The 24,208-nt window shown below is 37.9% G+C and overlaps 1 protein-coding gene across 5 annotated transcripts in view; it reads right to left on the bottom strand.

Annotated features, from left to right (window-relative positions):
• Positions 1 to 24,208, bottom strand: part of GPC5 (glypican 5) — a 1,166,213-nt gene that overhangs the window by 854,112 nt on the left and 287,893 nt on the right. The window contains exon 6 of one of the 5 annotated variants that reach the window (XM_074378416.1): positions 2,982 to 11,018. The exons of 3 other annotated variants lie outside the window; for them this stretch is intronic. In XM_074378416.1, the coding sequence (XP_074234517.1) occupies positions 10,919 to 11,018 (100 nt within the window). In that variant the 3' untranslated portion in view covers positions 2,982 to 10,918. Of the gene's footprint in view, positions 1 to 2,981; positions 11,019 to 20,177; positions 20,531 to 24,208 lie in introns of those variants that run through there. One more of the 5 variants, XM_074378415.1, reaches the window with a different exon arrangement.

Here is a 24,208-nt window from a genome sequence, read left to right as displayed (position 1 = left end):
TGGCCAACTTCTCTCTGTTTGGGCAGACCCAGAAACTGACCTCCCCTCAGGGAGGAATGCTTCCACCAAACCATACACAAAGATCTCAGGGAGCTGGTCGTAGAGACCGCCACTTTGCTAGTTTGTGTTCATCTCATGCTATTAAACCAAGAGTCACAGGAAGCATGTGTTACTACACCAGCTGGAGTGGCTGATGCAGCTCATCAAGAGATGGCCGGCTGCTGTTACACAGTGGGCTCAGGGAAGACTATTTCAGTAGCCAGGAGTTACACTGGGTACCGCTTATTCCTTCTGTGTTCAATAGTAACATTTAAGAAAGACTACAGCAATAAAATAAGAGCAGGAGCACCAAGGATTAAGAACCTTCAGGAATGAAAGTTTGAGTCCCCCAATCAGGCACAAGCTCTTGCTCTCTGGGGTGCTCTCTGGGGGCGAGGACAACATGAAATGGGTGATGGAAGAAGGAAGCAATACTTATCAAAGTGACCTGTAACCAATTACAGAAATAAGGACTGGGGCCACAAGTTTGAGTTATGAATATAGCTGCATATTTTAACCAATTATTAATTTTTCCCTTTGACATTCTATTTATATTTAATTTAGAAGTCACCAGACATGAGAAGCCACATCCAGACCGGATCTATCACCAAGATCAAGATGCTGGACCTTGCAGTGTATACGTAGGGAGAGAGAGAATTTTCAGCTTTACAATGGAGAGTTTCCTCCATGAATATGTTGTTGAATGGGAAGTAAATATGGGTAGAAAGGTAAGAATGAAGACTTAGTTTACAATAGGATTGGATGGTACCCATCATTTACCACTTTGATCTCAAATATAATCCCTGCCTTTTCACCCTGCAAGCTACACTTTCCAGACTTCCTTGCAAACCGGCTTCCTGGCAGGTGTGACCCAGGAGAGACACTGGGAGGATACTGGGGTGCAACAGCTGGAGAGGAGCCAGGACAGTTCCATTTTTTCTGTCTTTCCAGGGCATCTATGTGATGTCTGTGCCTTTTTGATGGTTCCGGCTCCTATTGCACTGGCTCGTCCCTGCATTCCTTCCTGACTTCTACCTGGCAAGCTCCACCTAGAACCTACCTTCCTCCAGACATGACTTCTTTTCTTCATCCCTCCAGTACTCGCCTCAGAGAGAAACGGAAGCCTTAGGAATGTGGATACAACCTTGTCTCTGTAAGCCACGTCTCTTCTGGTTCTCGTGGCTTTTATTGAATGAGTTAGCAATTGAGCACTTTTGTGTTGGACGCTATGTGATGAACAATAATTCACAGCCTCTTTTAAATTCTGGTTAAGAAATCACCACCTTTTTCCAGAATATGTCAAAGACACATTCACACAAAGTTAGTTTACTTGAGGCCATGTAAGCACCAAAAACAAACAAGCAAACAAACAAAGTGGGGAGAAACACTGATGGAAGGACACCGGCATTTCCATTGTCTCGAATTCTTTTGTCATTAGGACAGCCATTCATTACAGAGGAAATGAATAGCTACTTAGAATACATTAACATATATTTGTATTTCAAGGATCCAAAAATGAGTTTGCTACCACAAAGAGGCTATTCTACTGCAGCTACAATATATATTAAATATTTAGAATGAGAAGTAATTACAAGTTCTCAGCTCATCATGCTGTATCAGAGGCTTTTCATTTGATTATTTGAGGAAATATGAAGTGTTCTGAACACATTAGAGAAAAATTTGATTCTCCCTTTTAACTAATCGTATAATCTGTAAAAATCCTCTCTAAAATAATATGCCACTTGCAGAACACTTTCTTTTTTTAAAATCTGGATTATACATCAAAGAAAATATCATTAACATTACATCCCTATAAATAAATGTCTGCAGGCAAGAGTTAAAGGGAAGGGAATGAACAAGTGAAATATGCCAGACAAGCATCACTAACTTGTATCTAAAATACTGCTCTGAAACAAAGATTTTATGCCCTTCCTTCTATGGAAAGAATCATGTTAAATGACTGAATTTTCAGTTCCAATTATCTGGAAAAGCTGTTCTCATTTTCTGCTTCACCCTGATACATTTTAAATATTATTTAAGAACAGACATACTGAACAGCCATGCCAGTATTGCTTTTTATGATATTGCCAGAGGACATTTTGAGTAAATGCACAATTTTATTTTGATAATGTAGAAAAGAGTAAATTATTCAACATACTAACTTTTTATTAACTCTGTATGAATTAATAATCTGAAGTTCACTTAAAAGTAAGATTTCAATATGGACTATATTGTAGAATAACTATTTAAGAGTTCCTAATCACCTTGTAACACAGTATTTCCTTTTATTTTCTCCAAATTTACTGTTTTGATTATTCAAGTGCATTTCTGCTGCAATATTCTGAAATTTAATACAGTCACACTTCCTCTACCCATACATGTCACAATTTTTTAAACTTCAATAACATTTTCTCAGAGATTTTTCCTTCCAAGATATGACAAATCTGAAAACCACAAAGGCCTCCAGAAATGATTTCTTTTTAGTAATAGTTAATACACAATATCAGTATTTGTTGTCAAAGTACTTGTTGCAGCACAAGGTCAGCAAGGTTAAAACAATTCTGGATGCCCCATCAAAGACTATGCAGCAAGAGAGGCACCAAAAATGCAGGTAAACGGCCCAAATTAGTTACAGGGGAGAAGATGTCAGTGCATTGCTGTGGACTAGATGTTTGCGTCCTCCCAAAATTCATATGTTGCAGCCCTAATCCACAACATGATGGTATTCGGAACTGAGGCCTTTGGAAGGTAATTAGAATTAACTTAGGTCATGAAGGTAGGGCCCTTGTGATGAGAATTTTAGAAAAAGAGGAAGAGACAGGAAACTGATATCTCTCCCCCCCCCCCCCAATCTCTCTCTCTCTCTCTTCCTGTCTCTCCCTCTCCCCACCCCCACCCCCGCCACCCCAGCTATGTGAGGACACAGCAGGAAGGTGGCCATCTGCACACCCGGTAAGAGGGCCCTCACCACATATTAATCCTGGACGTCCCAGCTTCCAGAACTATAAGAAATAAATGTTTGTTGTTTAAACCACCCATAATCCCAGGCTTTGGTATTTTGAAGGTTGAAATTAGTATCAAAAGATGGAGAAGGAAGAGGTTGAAGGTTTAAAAGGAAAGATTGGTTAAAAGTTTGGTTTTGAACATCTTAAGTTTCAGATATGTACAAACATCAAACTGAAGATGCTAACTAGGCACTTGTACACACAAGTGTGTGATTTCTAAAGAAGTCTAGTAAAACAAACGAATTAATCAACAGCAAACCCATGTACTTACAAGTGTGAGACTGAGACCATCAAGACTGCAGAGAGCAGGTCAACTGCGCCCCCCAGAGGACATTGGGCAAAGTCTGGAGGCACTTTTGGTTGTCACAGTTGAGGGGTGAGGCGCTAGTGGCCTCCAGTGGACAGAAGCCAGAGGTTTAGCCATGGGAATCTAGTGGGTTTAAGCAACTAAACAGACTAAACTGCACAAGGCAGCCCCACACACAATAAAGAATTATCGTAACACCTGAACAAAAACGTCAGTAGTGCCATGGCTGAGAAAGCCTGGTGCAAATGGAGAAGAGGGAAGAACAAAGGCCTGAGCTCCAGTGTGAAGCGGGCAGGGAGACGAGGAGGAACCAGCCACGGAGATGGTGACACGACCACCAGGGAGTTAGGGCAGCAGCCAAGAGCACGTGGTACCTTCAGAGCCACGTGAAGTGTTCCAAGCAGAGGGAGAATTAAAATGTCTCAAAGGCCGCTGACAAGTCAATTACAAAGATCCCTGAGAAACTGACCACAGGATTTAGCAACGTGGGGGTCACTGGTGACGTGAGAGAAAGCAGTTTGGGTAGAGTGGTAGAAGGTGAAAGGTGCTTCTTAATGGCCAGTGACATTTGATACATTTTCGAATCTGATTGTTGCTAATTAGTGAATATAAATTTAAACTAAAAATCACACATGGTTATAACCATAGTATGGTTAATCAACTACTCTCTGACCTCCTTTGCCAACTAAGATATTTCTGTAATTACTGCTATGGCCATCAAAATAGTTATAAATATCACATTCTATATACATGTATAGTATATATTAGTTTATAAACTAGCTTATTATGAAAAAGAAAAGCTGGTAAGTGTTTAGCAACTAGCTTTCCAAGATTATGGAGGGAGCCTTGGACTACAGGAATTGCTAATCACTGGTGTAAAACTTTCCTACCTGGAAAGTCAGCTAGCTCTCAAAATTTGTGAAAATTTAACACCCAGCTCTTTGCAAGACAGTAGGAGCTGGCTGCCACATATTTTGTTTTGCTTCTGGTCTCAACCTGAACTCTCCTTCCTCCGTGCTACATCAGACCACACTCCAGCCCATGCCTCACTCCCTCGGTTCTGACCTGAGAGGTAAAATTCAGAGCTCTGAGTCATCCTCCCTGTGATTTCTCAACGCCCTTCTGCTTTGCTCAACAAACATAACTTCCAGTATACTCCTAATGATATAATTATTTTGCACTTAACTTCTAAATGACCGTATCTATGCCAGTGCTATAAATGCTAGATACGTTGATTATCACTGCAGTGAGCTTTCGTCATTTGTCTTGAAAAGTAGCTGCTAAAAATCACTGTTGTATCTGTGAACAAAATGATGACACGGGGTAGAATGTTGGTTGCAATATTTTCCTCTTTTCTCAAACTCCTTTGCTCCATTAGCTAACTGCCTGCCACTGCAAAACACAGCAGCCCAGACTGCAGTAGGTGAACCTAAAATCTGTCTACGAACTGGCTCTGTGGGCTCTTGCTCTTTAATGGTTACCTACCCCCTTCCTTGTGGCTTATAAAAAACACAACACATTTCAGTCTAGGGCTTTCATAGAATTTTCTTCAATTTTTCTAAATTTCACCCATGCCGTTTTAAGCAAAACTCTCCTTGTTATTTATAATGCTGACCCCTACCATACATAGAATAATTATAAAATTATTGAAAAATCTCTTAGAAATGATTCAGTGTATCTACATGGATTAAAAATTTGTCTTCACTTCTGATCCTAAGATGCAAATTGTGGTAAACTGACCATCACAGTTGCTATGTGAATTTTAGTGCTATGCTCCAACTAATAATTTTACTAGACATATGACCAAGACACTGATTAATATTCTTGGTATGTCAATATCTCTCACTGTTTTGGTGGCATTGCTGCTTAATTAACTTTGGCATAACTGCAATCTCCTAAGAAGTAGTGATAGGTAAATCAGGCAGGTGAAAATAAATTTTTAAAATAACAATTAAAAGCATCTCTCCCGTATGTTTATACAATATAAACAGACAGTCCAGATGGCTCCATTTTTTTAATGTCTTGATGTCTTTTACTGTACAAAGTTCAAATAACTTTGTGGCATTTAAAATGTACTTTTTCCTGCCTATATGAGACTCACATACTTTTATTTTCAGTATATATTTCTTTCAGCTTCAGCATCACCAAAATATCTTCTCTCCATTGGCAAAAACTGAAATCAACTCTTAAGCATAGTGTTTAAAAATCAGCATTATATTATAGTTACAATAATTGGGTGAAATATTATGTTGAAATAGAATATTTATAAAATTTCAAAGCATTACTTCATAGGTTACATATTAATAATAAAGCAGAAAGTACCATTAAAATGTAAAGAACGGCAAACACCAGATCTGTGTGTGTGCATCATGAATATCACATTGTCAGTAACGTGATAGGCTGGCATGCAGTGTTTACTGATGTGACGCAATGAGAAGAACACTTATCATCCACGTGGGATGCTTATCATGTTTAACATGAATCTAATTGTAAGGAAAACTTGATCTAATCTATATTGGTGCATATACTATATGACAACTAAACACAACATTAAAATGTTTGTGTTAAGTTAAAAAAAAAATAGTTGATATGGGGAGAGTGTCCATACAAAACACGACGAAAGATCGACGACCACCAGCTGCAATGTATTAATACTGACCAGACCCTAGAATTTTTTAAAAAAGAAAGCTATCTAGGATATTTCTGGCAATGTGGGGAAAATTGGAATATGGATTGTATATTAGATAATAATCACATAAATATTACATTTGTTGTGTAATGTTCTGGTTATGTGTTAGCTTTTTGTTGTTGTTCTCAAATAACACAGGTACTGAAGTTCTTAGGTTATAAAATATTCAGGATAAAATATTAAAAGTTAGCAACTTAAAAAAAAAGGTAGCAACTTAACTTTCAAATGGTTCTGCAAAAGAAATTAAGAGGATGGTGGAAGTACATGTGTACGTGTATGTAATCCATATATATGGCTATCTATATATATACTTGGAGATAGAAAATACATATTATATATACAGAGAATATATATGGAAATAGAAAGAGAGCAAATACAAAGTAGCAAATTGATAGCAGTTCGTTAAACTAGATAAAGGGGATTTAATATTCACTGTACTTCGGTGAGTTTGAAATTTTTAAACAAAAAATGGTGGGAAAACTTTTCAAAAAATTATATTCTTGCTACTTAGATCAATATATTTTTGGAGATTAAGTAATTTTAAATGGGATAACTTTTCTCTACTTTACTCATCCATTTTCCACCCCACAATTTGTTAACTCAGAATAAAACTGTCTACCCAGAGACACAAAACTTCTCACTCAAATGAAGAATATTTTCATAACAATTATTTTGATTTCACCCAAGTTTTCTCATCTTTAAACTAAAATAAGAGACAATCTTAAATAAAATTAGTCCATCTTTTGAACAGATGAACACTGTACTTTTTAACTTTTTATCCATTTTATTTCCTTACTTGCAGTGGCTTAAATAAAATCCCATTTTGTTCTATGGAAATACATGTTTCTCATCTCTTTTCACAGAGTTTCCATGATATCTCTGGAAGCTATTGCTTTAAAGAACTTCCTATAAATTACACCCACACCGGAGATTACAACTTGGCCATCTGGGAATAAGGTATCTAAATGCACTTTATTATTTTATATTCCTTATTTGGAGTCTTATGCCAGGGCTTCCTCTCATTGGTGAGTCATTGCATTTCAGAAAAATGTCAGAAATGCAGCACTCGATTTAACTGCATTCATCACTGATATAGGGATTTTTCCACTTACTGACTTTGGCAGGAATTTTGACACAAATAGTCTATTTCTAATGAATTTTTTGACAGGAAAAATGTTGGTTATACATTTTCTAAGAAAAATAAAGGAGCACATTTTCCTTACCAAGAACTAGTTGTTTTTGACAATATCTAGGTCTCTAGATATTTTTTATTGGACCCAGTGGTAGCCATGGCTAGCATTTTTATAAATTAGTTACACAAAATTAGTGTCTGTTAATTTGCTTTTGAACTGGAAGAGAAAGTCAGTTTGGAAAATAGAGGGGTTTTCTTCTCCTTTCACAACAGACGTATGTGGCTGTCACCACTGGATGGCAACCAAAGACACAGAAATACCGGGAAGGCTGGAGACTCACAGCCTAGAGTCCTAGCATTTCAAAAGGAATTTAGGAGGATCTTACCAAAAAAATGCATTCTGCAGGTAAAGGAAATACAGACTTACGATAAACTGTATGATTGTATACTTTAAAATATATTCTTTCAACAAATCATATTTTAATACATTTTGAGAAAAAAATATTGACATTAGCAATGATGGCCTTATTCTTATTCATCTGTACCAGCTCAGAATGGAATATCTTTTTTAAAGTTCAGCTTCCAAGGGGTTCCACTGATGCTCCCTTCACTTACGAGAAGAAGAGGAGTAGGGGAGGGGACTGTCTACTCAGATGACTGATCTGGGATTGCCAAGCTGAGAACTCACAAGCTCTGAAAACAGGAAGAATTAGTTTTAACCCCACCGCCCTGAAACTTCATAATTGCATGAGCTGGGGTGGATTCTTTTGGCTATTTCTGCTACGGTTTCCTCATATGTAAAAGGAGGAAAATATGCCTATTCCATAGGACTGGTAAAAGGGAAAAAAAGTGAACAATTCAGGCAAAAGTCTCAATTATTATGTAATTAATAAAGTAAAATTTTAATAGAATAAAATATAAAATTTGATTTGCTGTTGTTTAGCTCCAGAGCTGAATTCTAAGAGAAACAACCTTCTTCGATAGCAATTTTGGTATTTTAGCAAATTTCCACAATATGCATTGGAGAAACAGTGATGTATGAGACAAAAGTCTCTGAAACAAGAAGCGTAAAGAAAAACAGAAATGAGAGAAAAGTTAAACAGTAATAAATTTTAAAATATAATGAAACATACAGAAATGGAAGAAGGTTCAAGGTATAGATGGCTCTTCTTGTAAAGTAGGTGCTGAAGGAGAAATAGGACATTTTTAAGACAAGCAAGAAGGTGAGGGCACGCCTGATGGGAGGAAGAGCTGGAAGTCACGGGGCATGAAATCCAGTGGTGTACATGGGAAATTATGATTAGTTATGGGATGACTGAGGGTAAGGCACACACAGAAGACAAGGAGGACAGGGAGCGAGGTTTGAGACACATATAAGTAGATGTCAGACCTTGCAGGGTCTTTAATGTCAAATGGAGAAGCCTGAGGTTCATGTGGAAGGTGATGGGGAGGACTTCAAGATTTCTGAACAGAGCAGGTCAACGATCATATTTATACTTTTGGAAAACCATCGTGTAAGTTGCACAGGGATGGAGTAGAAAACGAAGTGGATGGCAGGGAGCCCAGAGACAAATGAGATTCCAGTCCCACACAGAAGGAGCAAGTGGGGAGGAGCAGGAGGCAGCCTGGAAACACCCTGTCAGTGGATGACGCTGGTACCACTTGAATCTGAAAGTGAAGGAGATGGAGGTTGACTCCACAATCTTTGGTTTGTATGCTTCTTTGAACTTGCTGCTCAGTTGAATCTTTAATGATGTAAACACTGTCTGCATTCCTAAAGATGTTGCTCTGTTTTGTCCTGTAAGATGTTGTGAAGAGAACAAAAGTACCAATTCATAGATAAACAAGTTTATAGTGTCTAGCACAGGGAACTGTCTTTGATATCTAGTAGTAGCTTACAGTGAAAAAGGATATGAAAACGAATATATGTATTTTCACATAAGACTAAAGCACTGTGCTGTGCACCAGAAATTGACACAACATTGCAAACTGAGTATACACTTCAATAAAAAAAGCAAAAGCAAAAAAAAAAAAAAAAAAAAAGGATCAATTTGGTCACTTAGGTTGTTCCCAGCCAAGGCACATTTTGTGTTTTTAAGAATCCTAAAAATTCTCTAAGAAAATCTTGCTTACAGGAGTACCAGACTATGATGGAAGGAGGTGGGTATCTGAGACAATGTTGTTAGTGGTCCTCACCACTTGAAGAGCACTTGCATGACTTTACTGAGGATGGGCTTCCTGAAGTGCTGGTTGGGGCAGAGCTTGAATGGACTTCCTGAGGCACTCAGGAGAGGGGCCCCCTGCAGTGTGGGGACAAGCACAGCCCACCACCTCTCAATGCTCAAACATGCGCCACCGCATCATGTCACTTGGAGGACGAAGTCACCTGACCATAGCCTGAAATTGTCTTGAAGAAAGTGAGACTTGAGGAAATGTTTTCAGGTAAGGGAAGCAGAGTGAGGGTGCTGAGGAAAATAAAAGTGCAAGAGGTTGTAGGTCCAGGGCTTGAATAAAAAGCACATAGAGTTTTCAGACCTAAATTTTTAAAAATCCAGATCTGTTTTTATGACAAGGTAATTTCTTATTTAATACAGAAGAAATGTAGTAAAGAGCCTGGAAATTTGAGAAATACATTAACAACTTCATGAGGCCACTGCAGAATATAACTGTTCCTATACACTTAAGTAACGAGTTCACAGAATTAATTCTGGAATTGGCCATTGATAGTTTATAATCTTCTGTCATTCCCACCTGGCATAGATTCACATTTTTATGTGACTTCACACTAACATAGCTCCACACTACCCACATGTGAAAATGAAAGACTTGACTATATTTTGCTTCAGATCACAACATCCCCAAAACGTAACAGCATAACTGAGAACAGAAGCGGGGAACTTCTTTTTTACAATGGACACCAGTTCAAAGAGGAGAGAGAAATCAAGAAAGGGCCCATCAAGGAAAAAAAATTACAAGCAATGATTTTGTTACAGATAACATATTCCATTTTCATTAAATGCTAACAAAGAACAGGGAGCATGCCTCTTAAATGAAAATGACAAATAATAAAAATGTCTTGATTCAATACTATCCAGTAAAGAAGCAATGTTAGTGGAGGAGGAGGAAGAAAGGAAATCTCCCCAAAAAATGAAAAAGGGAAGGATTTGATTGTTTATAGGATAATAAATTATACACAGTCCTGGGGTCAAAGGTCAGCAGGAAGGGCTTTAAAAGCAATTTTATTGGGCAGTCACACATTATAACACTAACATAGGTGGGTGTTGGCAGGGACTAAAAAGAGCTTTGAGGGATTATGGAGAAAAATCTTAATTATTTTCTGACAGTTGCATGAAAAGTATTTTTGGCACTGCATTGGGATTTAACCAGTAAACTAGGCTTCAATTCAATACTGTCTTATTGCTCATGTGGGCAATTTGAAAAATATTCACACTTTAAGTGTAGGCAGCTGTGCTGTTTCTTGAATAAAAAATACACCAGCTATTGTTACATTCATTCATCCACTTGCTCCTCACCCACACGTGTATTTTACTGGGGACAGGGCAGGAGAGCGTAACAACGGAAATGACGTGCGATCTGGCATCCCTTCCAGCTTTAACTCTGCTGCTTCTGCTGACAGGATCTTGTGTCAGTGACTTCACGTCTCCAACCCTTACTCTCCTCTTCTGAAAACAGAGACCATAATAATACCTCCTTAATAGGTAGTAAGAGGAGATAATACGCAGCGCTCAGTTACGGCCTGGCTTTGAGTGGGAAGGTCCTCTGCTGCAGTTAATCAGACGTACTCCTACTACTGGTGTAGAGATGATCTCCTCAGGCCTTTCAAGGCTGTAGAAACAAACCAGGCGACATTTCCTTACTTTTCACCCTAATGATCACTGCCTGCAAAATCCTAGATCTGAGCTTTCTAAAGAGGCCTTGAATCAGCTGTTTCTGAGAATCCCCAAAAGGTGTCTCAGGCGTGGACCCTTGTTTGGACAGGCACCAACGCCCCTGCACCAGTAATGCTGCTGCACCCAGCATCCTGGTCTCTGACAGCGAGCATGATCTCGGCCTGCCGAGGCCACCGCTGATCTTCTAGGTGCTACTGTAATGTGGTATCACCTGTCATGGATGGAATGCTCATCAGTCCAAAGACTGTCTGACTGTCTGACTGTCTGACTGCCTGACTGCCTGAGGCAGAAGTGCCCCACACCCTCATAGTTCCACTGCCATCAGACACAATGGGGACTAAACTGGGAAATACATTTGAGCAACAGACACTAGGATGCATTTGAAATAGGACTTCTCTTTTCCTATGTCCACAGGGCTCACTGTGCTCCTTACATCTAGATGATTCTTCCTGTAATTAGTCTTAGCCACCCAAGCCCCGTTTCACCTTGCCAGATACACCTGAAGCTCACTTACATGAAACTTGGGACTCTCACTCATGGAAGAGTCTAGTGAAACAGACAGACATCTGAGCAAGTGATTAAAGTATGTCTTAGGCAAATGCCATCACATGGGCATATACCAAGTGTAAGTGTAAGGAGGGCATATGCCAAAGAAGGAAATAGCCAGTTCATCAAACTTTATAAAGAGGTAATATTTACTCTCGATTTTGAAGGATTGGGAAGAGAAATCTCCAAGAATGAAATGCTTGCTTCAATCCACAGAGATGTGAAAGGATATCTGGTATGCTTGGATTGAAAATGTCTTAGAGAGTCGAAAGAGGTAAGTCTACAGTTGCAGCGAACGTTCATACGGTTTCTAAGCAAGGAATTGCATTATCGATTTATTTAAATAATAATCAGCTGAATAGGAAATGAATCACTGAGGGAGGTGGCAGGTAGATGGATTAGGAGTCTATTACAGAAATCTACAGGGGGAAAATTAGGGCCTGAGTGCAACAGGAATGGTGGCAGAAAGAAGATACTGATCCAAGAATTACAGGAGGAACACACTGCAAGTTAATCAGTATTCTACCTCTGTATATATTTTTAGATCAATGTATTTGTGGAAAGTCACAAATTATGGCAATTTAAAGTCCAAATAGAAATGTAGCATTAGTTACAACTCAAATGGTAGAGAAGTGTTGAGTTTGATAAAAATAACTCTTCATTTAGTCCCATGTTTGGCAGTTGGATGTAACTCAGAAATAATTTTTCCATATTTTACAAGCATTTTTAAAATGTGTTTCATTGGTCCTGTAATATACACCTGTGCTTAGTGACATACACAGTTATGAAGTCCACATCTTTGAAAGAATCATCTTCATAGGCTACTGCCAGGTTACGCAATATATCAGAATAAACATGTTTAAAACTTGAGTTACCATAATTATGGAAAATGTTATGCAAAATATACATCTTCCATCTGATTGCTAAAAATTATGCCTTAGAGACTTACAGTATGTTCTTCATACTACATTTTGGAGACCTTCCTTTGGAAGAGAGAATGAGAATTTCAGCAAGATGGCAACACAGTCTACTGGCTTGCTACAACCTTATAATTGCACGCTTGGTTGAGCGGGATTGAACACAGAAGGCGATTTAGGAGTAATCCCATGATAGTAGCTCCCTCTTTCCTGCAGTATATTCAAAAGAAATAATTTGAGAATACTATTTTGAAATACCTCAAATAGATAAATTACTTCAAGTATCACATTTTTATATAGACTAAAATATAGGTGATATTCTGGGTTTTTCACAATTGTTGGCATTAATTAGATGTAGATGTAATTTGGCTTACAAAGGTTAACCTCTTCAGCATCACTCCCACGACCACTCCTTTTCTCCCATCTCCTACCTGCCCTTTAACCCTGCTCCATACTCATCACTCTACTCTTCAGCCAGAGTTCTTTCCACCCCCCGTTCACCTTCATAGCTGAAGTTCTTCTGCATGAAATACTGTCTTCCTTATCCCTTTTCATCTAGCGAGTTCCTGCTTACCCTGTGGGTCTCTGTGTAAATCACTCTGTTAAATCAGGTTCCTTAAAGCAGATTCTTGTTCAAGAGATTTACTGGAGAAGTGCTGTCGGGTAAACGGGAGTGAGGGATACACAGCAGAGCTAGAGACAAAAGCAAAGCAAGAATGGGTCTCGGCTGGAGTCTAGCTTCCTCTGATCTCACTGAGGCACAAAATGCAGCACGGAGTTGACACCACCCGGACGCAGTGATGTTGTTTCCTCTTTGCCTCGTGGCTGGAGCCTGGGGAGAGGGTTTGAGGATCAGTGCATGGACCCTGAGCCAGGTAGCAGTTTTGTGGAGAAGGTACCAGCTGTGAGTTGTTGGTCCACCAACATCTTCAGCAGTGGGGAGATGGGTGTGCATCAGGTCAGAGCGAGGGAGGGCGGAGTATAGAGGAACCAGCAGTTTCCACTAGATCCTTTACTGCCTGACGTCCAGAAGCCTCTCCAATATACACTTAACCCTTGAATGAGGCTGGGGTTAGACGTGTCAACCCTCAGCACAGTGAAAATCCACATGAAGTTTATAGCCCACACTCCATATTGGCTGATTCTCCATATCCAAGTTTTCTCTGTATCCAAGGTTCTGCATCCGAGGATTGCACTTCAAACCCATGTTGCTCAAGGGTCAGCGGTAATCCCATAGCACCCTGAACATCGCTGTCCCAGCACTCACTGCAGGGTACCACAGATAATGGAATTCCCAAGAGGGCAGGGATTACTGATATGAATTTTTTAACACTGTAACCAAGCCTTGCACTCAATAGGCACCAAGTAAGTATTTGTTAAACGCTGTTTGACAGTGAGGAAATCTACAATCCCATAACAAAAATTCTTAAATAAGAAAATTCTTTTGAAGCAGTTTACACGGTTCAAGATATCAAGTTATGTGTGCTCATCTGTATGCAGCTAGAAACCATCTGCTTCATTAAGATAAACAACAGAAAAATTCTTGACTTTCATATTCTTTCAGTAAGAACCCTCTGGACAGGTGTGATTTCTCCGTACCGTACCACCTGCAAGTTGCTCTTCAGTTTCTTTTGAGTTAAAAACGAAACAGTTTGTTCAGTTGGTGAAATCTTCATGAAGCTGAACAATTTGTCATCTGGGCTGTTACAGAACTTCTAGCAAGGAAAGCAATACATTTGCAAGTAAAATGAACAGGAAACTGCTAATTAGGCATCCCCAAACAACCATGTGTTTTCCCAGGAACAGCATGAAAATTTTTGTAAAGATAAGTAAATAGCAAAAATAATAATAAAGTTTGTTAGTGAATAGTTCCCCAGGGACACACATTAAAAAACATAGTAAGTTATATCAATGCACGCGCTAATGGATCAGCTTTGGGTATGCGTCTTGAGGCTTGCTACGTTGACTTGGATAGAGTCCCGAAGAGAAGCTGACTTGCATCTTGCATGAATAAATTCCTAATTAGCTGCCCAGTCCTGAAGCTTTTCCAATTAACAAATAGCTTGATCTGAGGGCCTGGACAAGGCATGGAACTTTCAGCCAAAGAATGTATTAAAATTGTAGAACCAGATGAATTTGAAAACACGTTCCGAACAGAAATCTTTATCCAAAATACATACACTAAAAATTATACATTCAATCTTGTATAGAGACGATTATTTCATTCCTAACATTTCTTTGAAATGAAACAATACTATCACTAATAAATCATAAATTTCACTTCCAGATTTTTTTCTGGATGCTATACTAGATGCTATATTTTTTCTAGATGCTATACTAAGAACAAGTATGATTGATATTTATCTACAGATATTTATTTACAGTCACTCAGCAGTCTATTATGGTATTTTTTTACTCACATTCACATTTTTATTATGCTTCTGAATACCTGTATAAATGAGAAAATGGCTGAATCATGTTCCAAGCCACAATCTCAAATATTAACCTGAAAACATTTAAATACTGATGAAGCTTGGCTTTGATGTACAAACAAAAATAAGGATTACACACACAACACACACACACACACACAAATTCCAAACTAGCCATTATCATGCAAAACTCTACACACTGTGTCATGTACAGTTGTATGAGAGAGCAGTGATTTTTAAATGCCTCACCCCCTGAACACTGCTACAGATCCAAATGTGGCTGAAATAATTAATTTCCATTGGTGATGCCAAATCTCTAAGGAAGATACAACCAAGGCTTTTCTTCCAGAAATATGCAATACTTAACATTCTGGCTGTGAAAGGTTTCAGCCATCTGATATGCAAAACGCATTATGTAGAAGATGCTCTGTATACCAACACAGCATCCCATCCGATACCATGTCTGCTCTAAGCTCTTTATCCAAACAAGAATCATATAATTTGTACAATAAGATTTATTGTATCATGACATTTAAACTTCCTTATGAGGGGAAATGGGCCCTGCCCTATTTCTAAAATCTAAAATCTTAGAAAAAAAATAATTGCTCAAGAAAAAATTGTGATGCCCTAAGGTAGTAGTTGTCACAATTGCGTGTGTATCACAATCACCGGAAGAACACAAATTCGGAAGCCCAGCCCCAGGGTTTCTGATTCAGTAGAGGTCTAGGGTGGGGACCTGAAAATCTGGGAACAACGACTGTATTAAACATTTAGGAAATTAAAACGTGTATCTAAGGGCGTAAGTTCTCTCGTGTTTTTTTCAAGGAACATTAAGTTGCATTTCTCCTTAACTATGTATCCAACCATCTCAAAGGTGAGATCTTTATATAATTAGCATTACTCTTAAACATTTCTTCCTCACTAATGGGTTAGGTGACATGAAAGAAAAAACTTTCTTTTCGACTAATTAGATGAAATTTAAAACACCTACGTTTTAAGTGAAAAGTAAAGCACTTAGATGAAAACAAAAATAAAGAAAACCAATATACAAATTTCAGAAAATAAAAGCAAGTGTATAATAAGCTATGTACTGGACAATAGCATTCCTGAATGTATGGTTTTAATATAAAACATTTAGATAAAAAGTTATGATTCCACTAATACCTGGAATTAATTTTTATCAAACCGTTCACATACATTCTGTACATAAATTTTCAGTATGATTATGACACATATCTCTTGTATTTCAAAATACAACAGATCATCAACTGACAGATTTATTAATTTGCTCTGATATGGTACTTGGGGAGCTGTAGTCAAGTAACTAGCACCACCCGTGATGCTTAATTTTCTGTGTCAACTTGGCTAGGCTATGATATTCAATAGTTCTTCCAGACTCATTTAGATGTTGCTGTGAAGGTATTTTTAGGTGTGATTAACATTTAAAGCAGTAGATTCTGAGTACATAGATTAGTGCAGGGCGTGGGTGGGCCTCAACCAGTCAGTTGAAGGTCCTAAGAGAAGAGATGGAGGTTCCCAGAAAAGGAGTAAATTCTTCCTCCAGACTGCCTTTGGAGTCAAGACTGTAACACTGACTTTTAACAGAATTTCCAGTGTGCCAGCATGCCCTGCAGATCTCAGATCTGCCAGCCCCCACAATCCCATAAGCCAATTCCTTAAAGTCTCTCTACAGATAGATGATGATGATGATGATGATGAAGACAGACTGATAGACAGATACTATTGATACCCTTGGCTCTATTTCTCTGGAGAACCCTAACTAGTACATCTAATACATTTGTGTGTGTGTGTGTGTGTGTGTGTGTGTGTGTGTGTGTGTATCACATAGAAAGCCCTATCACTGCAGGTTTCATGTTTACACTGTGGATCTTCCTACCCCACAGATTATCACCACTTACCTCTGAAGAAACATGTATAGCAATTTGAGAAGCCTGACTTCAAATTAGATGGCAAAGACTCAATTCCAAACCAACAGCACTATGCCCTTTTTTTTTTTAACTACTCTGCAATACTCCATACATTTAAATATTCCATGCTCACTAAAAAAAGACATTCATTTTGTTTGATACAAAATAATTTAAATATATTACTCTAACATGTGGATTTACTGATTCAGTATAGCTAAACATGCCTAGATTCGATCTAGAATAATCCAAAAAAGGACCAGTGTTTCATCCATATCCATAATTACTTGTCATTTCATATTTAATTTATATAAAGTTTACATTAAAATGTTTACATCATCACACATCATATAGAAAAGCCTATGGACTAACAAGAGTCTTCACTTAATCAGGAGGCGGGCTTTCTCATTGTCACAACGGCACAGATAGGGCAAAGAAATGATCAGCTTTGTACCAATTCAGGTATAGGTTGGCTGACAGAAAACTCAACAATTACACGGCATTTCTTAAAATGGAAATACCGTTCTTTATAATATAGAAATGTTAGAAAAATTTTAAGCACTATCTCAAAGTGTACAGAGAGCAAATTTTTTTAATTTGTAGCTTCCCTTCTCCCAACCCTTGTTTACAGTTTGGTACCTTTATCAGATGAACTGACTTTTGGGCTACTTTCTAAACTTGAGACTCATTTCCTTCATGATTCTACGACTCTTGAGTTTCTCATTCCATAACCCAAAGATTTACAACTTGAACTCTTTTTCACTCCATTACCTATAAAACTGATTAAAGGCAAAGCTTTGAAAGTGGACTATACAAAAAAATACTCCAAAATGATCATCTGCATTCATATATTTCCCGGGGGGGTAGGGGGGATGAAAACATTCCCTCATTTCAGTATAGTCATGAGAAAACGAAATCTTCAGAACAATGAACTACATAATTATATTAATTACACAAGTCAAAACATAAAGGTCAATAACCTCCAAATGTTACACTCATTACTATGCAAGTAATTTCAAACTGGATTTTGGAAACCCATTTCAACAACACCTAGCAAAGTTTATTCATTTATTTTGAGAAATGCACCAGAAAATAAGGATCTTGATGGCTGGGTAATAAAATAACTGATGGGCTTATAAAAGAAATGAAACTACTGTATTTGGAGAAGAAAGTATTATGAATAAGTGACTGCTCTCTTCTGTCTCTTCTGGCATTTTTATTTTAAAATATAAATCATTCACTGATGAATTTATGTGCTATGATATGGACAAGTAGAAACAAGACTAAGAAAAAATACATGCCATCTTTATAGATGCAAACTTTCACCTATTTTACTGAAAAGGGATTAGTTTTTCATATGTAAGCTCAACATGAAAATGAAGGATAAATGAGGAACTGCTCAGGGTAATGTAAGAAATAGGCTTCCTGGAGCCCCTGAACACTGCTGCTGTTTTGCAGAAACACAATCTGGAAGTCACAAGTCTACAGCACTGTGATGAAATCTGTACCCCTAAAGAGATAACAACTGCTGTGCCAAACAGATGGGAAAAGGTCCTTTCGGTTTCCACTTCAGTGAACTTTTATCTTGCTACCTTTCATTTTGTTCATTTCCTCTAGACACAATCTCTGATGGAAGCAAGTAATAAGTTAAAAATAGCTTGCTTGTACTGCGTCAGTCTGGCAAGGAACCGAGTAGTTAGACACGCGGTGATGACTGATGTTCAACCTCATTTTGTTCTAGTGATTCTGTTTACAATACCTATTTCCTTTGGGAAGTCAATGGATGAAGAGAAATGACTCTACGCGTAGCAGCCTTAAAGCTGTCATGTCACCAAAACAATCTGTTGTATGATGTACTGATATTTAACATGGCTTCATTTATTTCCAGTCAAGTGGTAGTTCATTAAGATCAACTCTAAGACAGTGATTGACTATTCCCAAACTACTGCTTGCGAGTAAAAAAAAAAAAAAATTTAATAGTGTTTTTTGCTTTGTATTTTAATGTTTAGTTGTCCCTTGAGAAAACTGATGTATTGCATGGGTATAAGACAGACCATAATTCTCCAAAACTGGGGCATTTGATAAACTGCCTATTAAGATACATTTTTCTCTACCTCTATCCTCAATGAAACAATCATTTAAATTATTAATAAGACACTATCTTCTACTCCCAAACCAAAATCCCTAATATTGATTTTTACTGACTCATAAGTCAACTTTCACATCTTTGTTTTCCAAATAGAAGTCTTCTGATCCATGATAAAAACCCATGGAATGAAGACAGAAGCTCAATACAATAGTGTTTCATCCCTACTGAAGTAAATGAATACAAACTGCTTAATGAGATTTAATAGATGTTCAATGTTTACTATGTGATAGCTAGTATTCTAAACTGTTGATGTAAACTTATTTAATTCTCAAATATGAATTAGGCATTACTTTCAGTCACATTTTAAAGATAAGAAAACTGATATAGTTAGAAGTTAATAAATGTTCCTGAATTCATTTACCTACAGGGGCTAATCTTTACTGTGAACCTTGGTAACCTGGCTCTTCAGCCTACATGCCTCACCTCCGGGCTTTCTGGCTTTCTGAATGAATGGCTACACTACAATGAGCAACGGAAAGCTTAATACTAAGTAATCAGGACACGCCCAAGAAATTCAAATCAAAGAGTACTGAGAAAATGAAAAGATAATCTGAAAGGTTACACACTAACGGAAATGATGTAAAGGGCCACCAAACTTGGAGCGCACGTCATTCAACAATGCATTTGCTCTGATTCTGTTTCTCATTTCCAAGTATGCTAATTAAAATTCCATACGATTTTAAAGATTCTGCAAACCATTCACACTTGTAATCCTTTGATCAGTGTTCACCTCCTCTACATCTTAATCTTGATGAGAAACAGCTCATGTCTGTCTTGTCCATCACCATTTCCTTATCATCTAGGACGGCATATGTGACAGAATAGACTCTTGACAATGTAATTTTTATTATGGCTTATTATATTTTTGTATTTATTATGTTTTATTATAAAATTTTCAAGCATACACAAAGAACATCCTGTCTCCATAATACAGCTTCCATGACTCTCCGTGCACAGAAAAGCTTGTTTCATAAATAGGATGACCGTCTTCCATCCATTCGCTGAATTATTTTAAAGCAAATTCCAGGCATCATCGCATCTCATCCAGAAGTTATTTTAAATAAATGAATGGAGGCTCACATCATATATTAAATACTTTTATTTATTATTAAATACATTTTCAAGTGCTTTTCAAATCTTTTATTAAATACTTTTCAAATTCCCTCAGTCAAAGGAGATTTCCTCCTTATCTGAAAGCCTGTGGGATTTTTCTGTGTCTCTCTTATTTCACAGTACCTGCTTTGCTGTGTACACATTGTGAACACGTTCTCTGTTTTTGGATTCTAAGTCCCTGAGATGGGGAAAAGGCTTACTTACCTTTGTATCCCATTCAAGGTCAATTGCAGTATTGAACATGGAATCTAGTCTTCTGTCTTCTACCCACCACCTCCAAATACGTGTAGGAGGATGCCAAAATAGGGCTCTTTGTTTCCATTTCAGCTGAGAACGGATGATAGATGGCTTTCCAAACTGAGGTGCTAAACATAAAAAGCAGATGGCTAAAAACTGGGTCTGAGTCCTTCATCTTGACATCTTTAATTGTATTAAAGGATTGAGGTCGAAGAGGCCAAAGGAGAGAATTTCTTTGAAGAAACTTGTTGGACTGCTGTGTCTTTCCCCCATTCCTTCATCCTAAGTGAGAAAGGCTTAGGGATGGTTGGAAGTTGAAGGCTTAGAAGGACCTGTAGTTGATCCAAGCCTAAGAAAATGGAAGGTAGCCCAGGCTTGTAGCATAAGTTGCCTGCCTAGCAGCAGAGTAAAGAGACTCAGCTCCACTGGGTACAGGCTGCATGTCCACCAAAAGCAGGAGAGAGAAGCCAAGTTTCTGTGGCCTGGAGTGGACCACGTGGGAGAAAAGAAGTGGAGCAGAAAGCAGCCAGAGGTTTACCATCAGATGGAGGGGGCTGGGTGAGAGGCACAGGCTGAACACACAGAAGCCCTAGAACGTCAGTGCTAATGCCTGCTAAATCAGGAATCATTAATTAATGAGCTACAAAATATCAAAAAGCATATTCGTTTCTCTTATCCCTTCTCTCTCACTGCTGCCCCATTGTCCCTCCAGCTCCAAACATGCAGGAGTCAGAAACACGGGCTGGAGGACAAGGGCACAGATTGGCACGTGGACCTAAAGCTGCTACCCCCACTGTAAGTGCCTCCCAGACTGAAGCACCTACCTGGGAATGGGGAGAAATGGCCATTTTAGGTAAAGTTTTGAGTTCTGATTATTAAATTGGCATAGACCTTTTCATTACTGAATTTAGACTTTTTATGAGCTGAATTTAAGTACTGAATTTAGGCTCTTTATGGAACTAATGACAAGAGAAGATGCTTCAGACACTAGCAGTGACCAAAAAAATGCTGAGAATGGTCATGATTTCATTCTAGTGACGAGGGAAAAGCAGTCTTCTGAGTGGGTCTAAGGGAACAATTTCTACTTTCACCTTTCTGAGTCCAGCACCCTGAATGTAATGACTGCATGCCTAATAGGAGACAACTGACTACTGAGCCAATAAATCAGTGAAGAAAGATTTAAATTTCTCAGTTCAGAAGATGTGATGCCATGCAATTATTGCCAAATCAATGGAGCACTTTTTAGAAAACATCAAAATGGGTATATTGAACTGAGAAGAATGGGTATTTTCCTAAGCTTTAATACTAATTAGGAATGTCAGAAGTTGGAGCAAAGTTGATAAATCGTGCATTTCATTTCAACCATCTCCTATATTACTTTCTATAGACCCAAACTACGGGATAACTACTTCAGGCACTATCATTTAAATAAAAATTATCTGCCAAGCGAGTACACTCTAGTAAGGCAGAGATAGTACACAGTCAAGAACTTTGCAAGTTTTATGTTCATTCAGAACCTGATACACCAGTCATACCTGTATTTGTCCATTGGACACAGACTGTGTATTCTACCAGGGGAAGAATTTAACAACCCCTTACAATGTATCTAAAGCCACGTTTTTTCCTTCTGTCTTCTCTCACTGAAGATGGGAGACTCAGACTTTGACCTTGGTCAGGCTTTGGTACTTCACCCACCCCCAACCCAGGTGCCTCATCTGTGACAAAGACAATTGTACCTAATACGTCTCTAACGCAGGAGTTTCTTGGACTTTAGACTCTGGTTTCACAAAAATGTCTATAGAAGTACACCCAATGAGACATGCATGATCATAAGGCTGAGTTAGTCAGTCACAGGTAGAAACTTTGATGCTGTATTGCCTTTGTCTTTTTTTGACACTCAATTTCATTTTGGAACCACATATTACCCACCAAAATGTAATCACCACGCATCTTCAAATCACCAAACCTCCTAGTTCTCACTAATACATATAAAAATTCCTCTTTCTCAAAGTCCTGTTATCTTTAAAAAATTACTGATAGGTGTTTAATATCATTCTTATAGCCTCTCGGGTAATACAGGAGCTGTATTGTTTTTTTAGTAGATCAGAAAAAAGATATATGATGTATAAATGCAAAAAAGTATTAAAGGTGTCATGGTGGATTTAGAGGTTACAATAAAACACAAATGAGAGGCTTTGTCCCAGTAGGACTCAAGATAAAAGCGGGACTTTGGCAAAGCTGTATATCCAGTTATATGGAGAAAATGATATAGCTGAAATTATTCCATTAATAGCGGAAATTTCAACGTCTGTGGTAGACTGTCACAACGGGGTAGGAGTAGGGATAACTCTTCATCACACCTTTTAAGCAACCTCCAATTCTGAACCAAATAAGACAAACTATAGGTATGATAACAATAATAATTATTACAAAGGTATAATTCAATAGGAGAAACCTGATGAAGTAGGCAGAAGTTGCAAGGGGGGAAGAAAAAGAAATAGAAAACAGACTGGTGTTTAAAGCTGCCATTGCACAAGCAACATAGAAAAAGCAACCGGTTGTTACATTAATGACATTCAGAACAATCCTAAATTCTGATTGGGTTTAAAACACAGTCCGTGACATTTGGAAACTAGGCCACGTGTTTAAAAAAAGATAAATAAAATACAATTGAATGTAGCAAGGTCAGGAAGAAAAAGAAAATTCTAAGATGAAGTGGCTCTCCAGACAAATAATGGGTAAAGGAGCGAAAAAACACTTAAGTACAAAAAGTTACAGACAGGAAAAATGTTACAGACAGGAAAAGAAAACGGATAATAGACAAGTAGAAAATCTCAAAAAGGTCAAAGATTTATACATTTATCTGATTTTTTTTTTAAATTCAACTAGACTATGTTGAGATGAAGCACCTTATAAGAGTTTGAAAAGAAAACCCTGGGTTATGAAAGAGGCATTAAAGAATATTAACTAAGTCAAGATGGATAAGAAATCACGTGGATTATTAATTTCACTAGGATATTTAACAGCTATTGGCTAGTTTGAGTTGTTGCAGAAGTCATAAATTCCTGAAGATTGAGGGAGAGTTAGTGGATTATCTGCCTATTAATCAAAGGGGAGAAGGAAGCCCTGGTAATTAAGTAGCTGTTACCTGAACTTCAATACTCAGAAAGGCAAGTGCAAACCATCACACAATCAATTTGTGGTCACAGAGAACTGAGAACGGAGTAAGGACCGGCAGGCCTTTCAGAGAACAATTTTATTTCATGATGAAGAGACAGGAGGAGTAGATAAGAGAAATTTTAAGAGACACAGACTACATGGGTTTCAGTAATATATTTTCATCTTTAATCAGAAATTGTTTGAACTGTGGACCTCAGTGTCATGAGAGTACGTATGAGATGCCTACAGTCTTTAAAATCATTTGAATTAAAACAGATTTTGTTTCATGAATTAAACAATGCTTATATGCTACAGCTATCTGAGATATTTTCATCTACAGTCACAAAGGAATTCCACCTCTTTTGATGAGCACAAAGGTAATCAGACCCAATTTTATAGGCCTGTCATAATATTGAAACAATCTGTATGGTTCCCCTATTTTTCAAGGCAGCACGTCTGGGAACATAAATAATCTTATCAATCATCTCCTAAAAATGCCTTCAGGAGAAGAAATCTAGCCAAAATAATCACTTCATTCTTACAATGAATGATAGACTCAGTCTTGGCCACCAATTTATTTTATTGATGTGTTTAGCATAATTTCTCTAGAATGAACCTGATAACCCAGCATGAGAAAGGAAAAAACC

Source organism: Camelus bactrianus, chromosome 14 (genome assembly GCF_048773025.1).
Source record: "Camelus bactrianus isolate YW-2024 breed Bactrian camel chromosome 14, ASM4877302v1, whole genome shotgun sequence".
Lineage (NCBI taxonomy): Eukaryota > Metazoa > Chordata > Mammalia > Artiodactyla > Camelidae > Camelus > Camelus bactrianus.
This window is presented reverse-complemented; position numbering and strand designations above follow the sequence as displayed.